Here is a 6490-nt window from a genome sequence, read left to right on the forward strand (position 1 = left end):
AGACCCGCAGAAGAAGAAGAAGAAGAAGGGACATGCAAGGCCAATAGATTGAAGGGAATAAGTCGGTCAAGATCTGAGGATGGAGAGATATCACCTTCTTTCTCTTGATGTGATAAAGGACCATCTCGGTTTTGCTGACTTTCTCTCTTTCCTGCTGGCATGTCTCGATCATTCGTAGAGGAGAGATTGACGAAATCTTCGCAGGATCCAACAGAATACTGTTGAGACCGAGCTGAAAGAGCAGAAGGAAGAGCGACGGTCTTGAGTGTATAAAGCCACCGCTGAAGAGACGGCAGTGAAGTACCAAGAGATAGAAAGATAACTGACGGAAGAGGAGAAGAAGAAGAAGTCTCTAGATCGAGTGGAGAAGGTGTCGACATAGAAGAGAAGACATTCTTATTGTCACGGTGGGACGTTGCAGGAGAGCCAAGGTGAGGAGAGGAAGAAGTAGACACGAGATGGCTAGCGATAATAGACAACAAGCTAGTCGTCTTTCCTGTGCCTGGAGGACCAAGAAAGGCAGTTGAAGATCCTTCACGGAGAGGAGAGAGTGTATCGAAAACAGCCGAGCCAGTCGAGAGAAGAGGAGAGAAGAAGGAAGAAGAACAAGAAGAGATAGAGGGAGAAGGTGAAGAAGAAGAAGAAAGAGAGATAGAAAAAAGATTCCATTGCTTTTCGTTTGCGGGAGCTGGGGTGGCGCAGTCAGAAGAAGAAGAAGAAGATACGAAAGAAGAAGAAGAGGAGGAGGATGAAAGCGGCGAGAGAAAAGAGAGTAAAGAGAGTGGAGACAGAGGTGAAGGTGAAGAGGTTTGACTCGAGAGACAAGAAGAGATATCGAGGAAATTCTTTGCAGAGAATCTCTTATCTTCCTTCCCACCCTTCTCAACAAGAAGAGTGCATACATCTCCTACCAAAGGCTTTACTACAGAAGAAGAAGATCTATCATGGAGGGTACCAAGCAATCCAATTACAGTTAGATCTTGGGTCAGAAGTTGAAAGATGACTCCTATGCATGAAGAATTTTGACTAATGCTTTCTTCAGTGGAGACAGGAGACACGCCACCCCCCATGGAAGGAGGAGAAGAAGAAGATGAAAAGATCACTAGATTTCCTACTGAAGCCTCTCCTAGACCCCGAGCGAGAATAAAGTCTTCTGCAAGAAAGACAGTTCCAGCGCAAAGACGTTTCTTATACCGTGGGTAGAGGCACGTATCTATATCGAAACAGAGATACAGACTTAAGAAAGATATGTATACAGATGTATGAGTATGTACGTGTATACTTCAAATATACCCATATAGATACATATATACATTTAGTAGGTAGCCTAAATAGTCAACTACAGGTGTAGGTTTGTGAAGATGGGAGTGGGTATATCCGTCGCTATCATTCTCATCGATAAATTTCAGCATGCAAAAAGATCTAGCTCCTTCACAAGACCACACAAACCCAGACATATAGACCTACCAATAGAGAATATACACAAACAAAACAAGCGAACATATCTAGATAGATTAAAGATAGATAGATAGATTAAAGATAGATAGGTGTGGGTCTACAGGTCTATGTGGTGGTAAGATAACTTGTAGAGTATGTGAGGGGTGTCGTTCTTTCTATGCAGACAATTTTCAGCAGTGCTCCAATGAAACACAAAAAGAAAAGATTTCTTAAAAGAAAGACGAGAGATAGGCGGAGGAAAAGAGGGTGAGAGAGAAGAGACGCTTGATGAGAAGAAGACATGCGTAGTTGCCACGAGAAAAAGAAGAAGAAACATAGAGGTCGCTCCGACTGTTTAGAAGAAAAGAAGATGAAAGGAACAAGATCCCTCGCGCATACTCTACAAGTTATCTTACCACCACATAGACCTGTAGACCCACACAGATCTGCAGATCCTTGTACACGATCTCTCTCATGAAAAGAAAGGGGGGAAAGAAGAAAGAGACTGTAATGTGAAGAGCTCTCTCTTCTCCGTCGCCATCTGACTTTAGTCTGTTGAGAAACGACCTAGGGTGTCTCTGCACTCGAGGTTTTTCTTCTTCTCTTGGTATAATGCCATTGAAGGAGAGAGAGTCAAGAAAGAGACGTGAAAAGAAGAAAGAGGGCTAGAATCAATCTGCAACACATTAACCAAGTGTCTGTATATGTGCATGCACCTGTGAATCTGAAGGATATCTATCTCTCTGTCTCCCTACCTATACATCTATCTATCGATCCATGGACATCTATGTATCTCGATACCCCTAAACATATCGCCGTAGAAAAGACAGTCAAGCAATGGCGGTATGAGTTTTCATATGTTAAGCAGTATCTTAGTAGGTACACTCCTGATATAGCATTCATCTACAGCTACCCCGTGATTAGGCAAGAAGAAGATGGAGACACCTCCCTCTCTCTCTTGGTCTTTCTTGCTTCCTAACTAACCTGATACAGCTAAGACTTCGCCCTGTACACGTCGATCAACGGCCACTCCTCCCCCCCCTCCGTCACCCTGTAATCTTCTCTCTAATTCCTCTATCATCTTCTCCTCTGCTCTTGAGGTGAGGTGGATGCTCTTCTCCACTTTCTTTCCTGCTCCTTCTTCCTCAGCAGTCCCAGAGACAGTTGAGAAAGACTCCCTACGTTCAGCTGAATGAAGCAAAGGTGACGGCAAAGAACAACAGACAGGAGCCGAGAGAGAGGAAGGAGAGGCTCGAAAGAAGAGGTGAAAAAGACGCCTTTTCTCTCGAGGAAGTGAGAGAAGAGAAGAGGTTCTGTTAGAAGGCCGAGAGCATGACAAAGGAGATTCTAACGAACGATGAAAAGAAGAAGACGAAGAAGGAATAGGAGCTCTGCTTCTGCTTGTAGTCGAGGGGTACGAGAAGGAAGGAGAAGGATGACGGTGTATCTGTCTGAACGGAGAGAGCTGAGAGAGAAGAGAGTTTGAAGAAGATCGTAGGAAAGGAGACATGGAAGTGAAGTGACGTTTCGTCAGTCCGTGGAATGAGAGAACTCGAGGAAGAAGTTCAGGAGACTTCGAGCAATCGGGAGATCGTGGCGACGGGGCGGGGGTGCCGCGCCACCGGGGTGGCCGCTGGACTCTCATCTTGAAGAAGACAGAAGACGGGAATGGGGTGACAAGATTACGGAGAAAAGAAGGGGAAAAAGAGAAGACTTGCACAGTTAAAAAGCGTCGGAAGAAGAGAAAGAAAAACACGAGTATACAAAAGGGGTTTGTTCATGATGTGAGGTTGACTCGTCGAAAGTGAGGATCCCCAGGTGTATGTACACCCGAACCGAGAGGGGAGTCTCAACGCCGTGTTTCGGAGAAAACGAAGAGGAAAGAGATCAAACAGGACGAGGATGAGCGCGCGTGGAGCCGTGCATGCAAGACTGTCGAAGGAACTCTTGTCCAGCTTCGCAAGACCGTACATCAAAGAAGTGAAAAAGAAGTGCATTCTGCTCCGTAATCTTGTTTCTACTGGAAGATCTTGAGAGGCCTCTCATTCTCTTCTTCTTTCCATCGGACTCGAAAGCATGAAGGAGGTGATGCTGAAGACGTCTTTGCGTTCCGTCGTATTTCTCGGAACAGGCAAAAAGATGGAGAACAGGCACAGTGTGTAAGGTGCAAAGGAGACAGAGAGAGAAAGGGAGAGAGCGAATCAACTCATAGGATCGATGATGGGGCTTCGAGTGTCTCTTCTCCTTTCGTACACAAATGACACAGTCGCGAGACATCTGCATGCACACCCCAGCAACTGGCATTCCTCAACTTGATACATTCTGCGCCCTTCCTTTCTAGTAGTTAAGAGCGACAGAGGAAAAATGAAGATGATCCACCTTACAGAAGGAAATACACTCTTCTTTTCTCTCGCGTGCCTTTCAATGAAGTACGAAGAAAGAGACCGTCAACATACATTAGCCAAGTCTCCGTAGATAGACCCTATCAGATCGCTCTCTCCTAGCATTAGTAGCAGCAGTTGTGTCATTTCCCTCCTGTCTTTCTCCTGTGAAGTTGTCCTCTCAGTGTGCATGCACTCCTCTACAGAAAACGTCTAGCTGAGCTGATCGTCTTCTACTCGTTTCTCCCAAGATGAGATTCTCACTACAGCTCCAGTGTACAGACACCTCTATACAGTGTACAGACACTCTAGAGGATGTCTCGCCACCAACCTATATCATGAGAAGAGGAGGGAACCTTCCTCCTCCGGGTAGGGGCGCTTGTGCTTGTATCTCTCCTATCGCTCGTAGAAAAGCTTTCCTTTATTTCGCTCGTACAAGCCTATGGTTGATGAGTTGGGGGTCAGCTGTCCAATCTAGACTTGCTGATAAAGAATACTGCCTCCTGTCTCTTGTGTATAAGCATTCCTAAACTGCTGAGAAGAGACGCTAAGATGTCTGGACTCTCTATTGCTATGTAGACGCTCTTGTAAAAGCGTGTACATCCTGTGTGGAGATACAACTACCCCGGAGCTACGTAGACTGCTATAACAGGGCAGGCAGCCAGCCATAGGCTTGCTAGCTAGGACTCTCTAAAAGGCATGCTGCTCGTTGACGCCACCATACTCCAAAGACATAGACACCGAGAGAAGGAGAGAGAGAGATAGACGCCGAGAGAAAGAAAGAGAGCGATGGAAAGAGAGAAAGAGAGAGATAGGAACCGCGAGAGACAGATAGAAACGGAGAGGGAAAGAGATAGAGATATAGAAACCGAGAGAGAGAGAGAAAGAGGAAGACACGGAGAGAGAAGGAGAGGAGAACTTCTCCAGAGATACGTAGGTTGGCATCCATCCTTAGGAGTCATTAGGTGCTCTCGCCACTTTCAGTCTCATGTACGGACAATCTAACCTCTCTCCACAAGAAGATTTCGATTGAAGAAAAAGAAGAAAAGGAATGGAATGAAACTGAAAGACAGAGAAAGAGGTCTTCTCCCCTTGTACTACATGAAGAGAAAGCGTGATCGATTGATCCTTCCCCTGACTTTCCATTCCGAGAACTGAAGAACCCAGGGAGGTTCGTAACTTTCTCTCTCTTTAGGTTTTCCTTCATGTTTGTTTTTTTTGCTCTATCAACCCACTCGCCTATCTCTAGGATCAGAAAAGAAGAAGGCGTCTCTTCTCTCTCTCTTAAAGTCTTACGCTAAAGCCGTCCACTTGAACGAGGGAAATTCGTTGACACCGTTCGGGGTGAAAAGAAAGAAAGAAAGAAAGGAGGTAAAGATGAGTATTTCCGGAAATGTGGTTTTCTCTTCTTTTTTCTCAACTCAGAAAGAATAGCGAGCTAGTTAGCTAGCTAGCTGCATGGTAGACATGGCTGTCATCTCCTATCATCTCTCTATCACGTGAGAGCTTCCCCGTGAGAGACCCATCATCGTGTCCCCCTTCTATCAGGCTTTGTTCTATCTTTCTCTTTCTTTCAAATACATGATAGCGTGCGATGGTGCAAGCAAGAGAGCAGGCATTTCGCTGTGACAAAGAGAGATTGAAGAGACACCCCCAGAGAGATCTCTTTTCTTTCTCTCGCTAGAGAACCATGTAGAAAAGACCTGACGGTGGTGTAAAGACGTTGTCCTCCCGAGGAAAGAAAGAAAGAGAGAAAGAAAGAAAGAAGAGGTCTTTTTCAGAACCAAAGAAGAGACACTTTTCACGCGGTCAGAGGAGCCAGTCCATTTATCCACCTAGATGCAGTAAATCTGACCGATAAAACAGACATGAAGGAATTCTGAGCTCAGTTACTTCTCTTCAGACAGCATGTTAAGACAGGGAAGAAAAGAGGAAAAGAAAAGAAAGAAAGCAACGAGGAAAGAAAGGAGAAAGATCCAAAGAGACAGAGGTTCTAATCTCCTCGCTTTCTTCTTCGTGTTTTCTTCGGAGGCTCACCGTCATGAGAGCCTTGAGAATGGCGCTGAGAAGAAGAAGACGACTTCGTTTCTTTCCCAGCTGATGAAAGAAAGACAGCAAAACGAAGATATCAAAAAGAACATTTACTCCTAGAGGTTTATCACCTACGAGAACATGGATGGATACTTTTCTTTGAAAGTATCTCCTCTACTGTCGCTCTCTCTCTCTGCGTGCATGCACGACTAAAAATTCTCTTGGACTTTCTCTTACTGTATAAGTCTTTCTCTGCTTTTCATTCAAATCTCTGCGAGACGTGCTCTTTTCATCTATTCTATTCCCTTCATGCGCAGATGGCAGGATGGTATACAGATGTTGGCATTGCTATAGAGAATGCTGTTCACAACATCTCTTTATCTATCTATCTATCTCTCTGTCTATCTATCTTTCTTCCTATCTGTCTGTCTCTCTGTCTGTCTACCCGTTTCTCGCTTTACACGGTGCGTGGACGATGGTAGTGTATAGAAGCACCAAAGACCTCAGTGAAGATTCTTCCTCTAGATGGGATGTACGCAGATAGCTAGCTAGGTAGCTAGCTAATCAGGTAGAGACAATGCATGTATACAGGGTGTCAATGGAAAACACACCTCTACGATACATACACATATATGCATGCA

General features: G+C 45.1%; 2 protein-coding genes across 2 annotated transcripts in view; both read right to left on the bottom strand.

Moving 5' to 3' along the window:
- Positions 1–2: 2 nt before the first annotated feature.
- CSUI_009444 (signal recognition particle domain protein) lies at positions 3–3082 on the bottom strand (the record flags this gene model as incomplete). The annotated part of the gene is made up of 2 exons (XM_068069560.1): positions 3–1153; positions 2422–3082. Coding segments are annotated over 2 exons (1812 nt in total), but the record flags the coding sequence as incomplete, so codon positions are not given.
- Positions 3083–5440: 2358 nt separating this feature from the next.
- The window catches only part of CSUI_009445 (signal recognition particle domain-containing protein), a 2484-nt gene continuing 1434 nt past the window's right edge, over positions 5441–6490 (bottom strand). Inside the window, exon 3 of the mRNA XM_068069561.1 lies at positions 5441–5915. Within this exon, the coding sequence (XP_067918464.1) occupies positions 5812–5915 (104 nt within the window). The 3' untranslated portion in view covers positions 5441–5811. The remainder of the gene's footprint in view (positions 5916–6490) is intronic.

This window comes from Cystoisospora suis, assembly GCF_002600585.1.
Source record: "Cystoisospora suis strain Wien I chromosome Unknown contig_5640, whole genome shotgun sequence".
Classification (NCBI taxonomy): Eukaryota; Apicomplexa; class Conoidasida; order Eucoccidiorida; family Sarcocystidae; genus Cystoisospora; species Cystoisospora suis.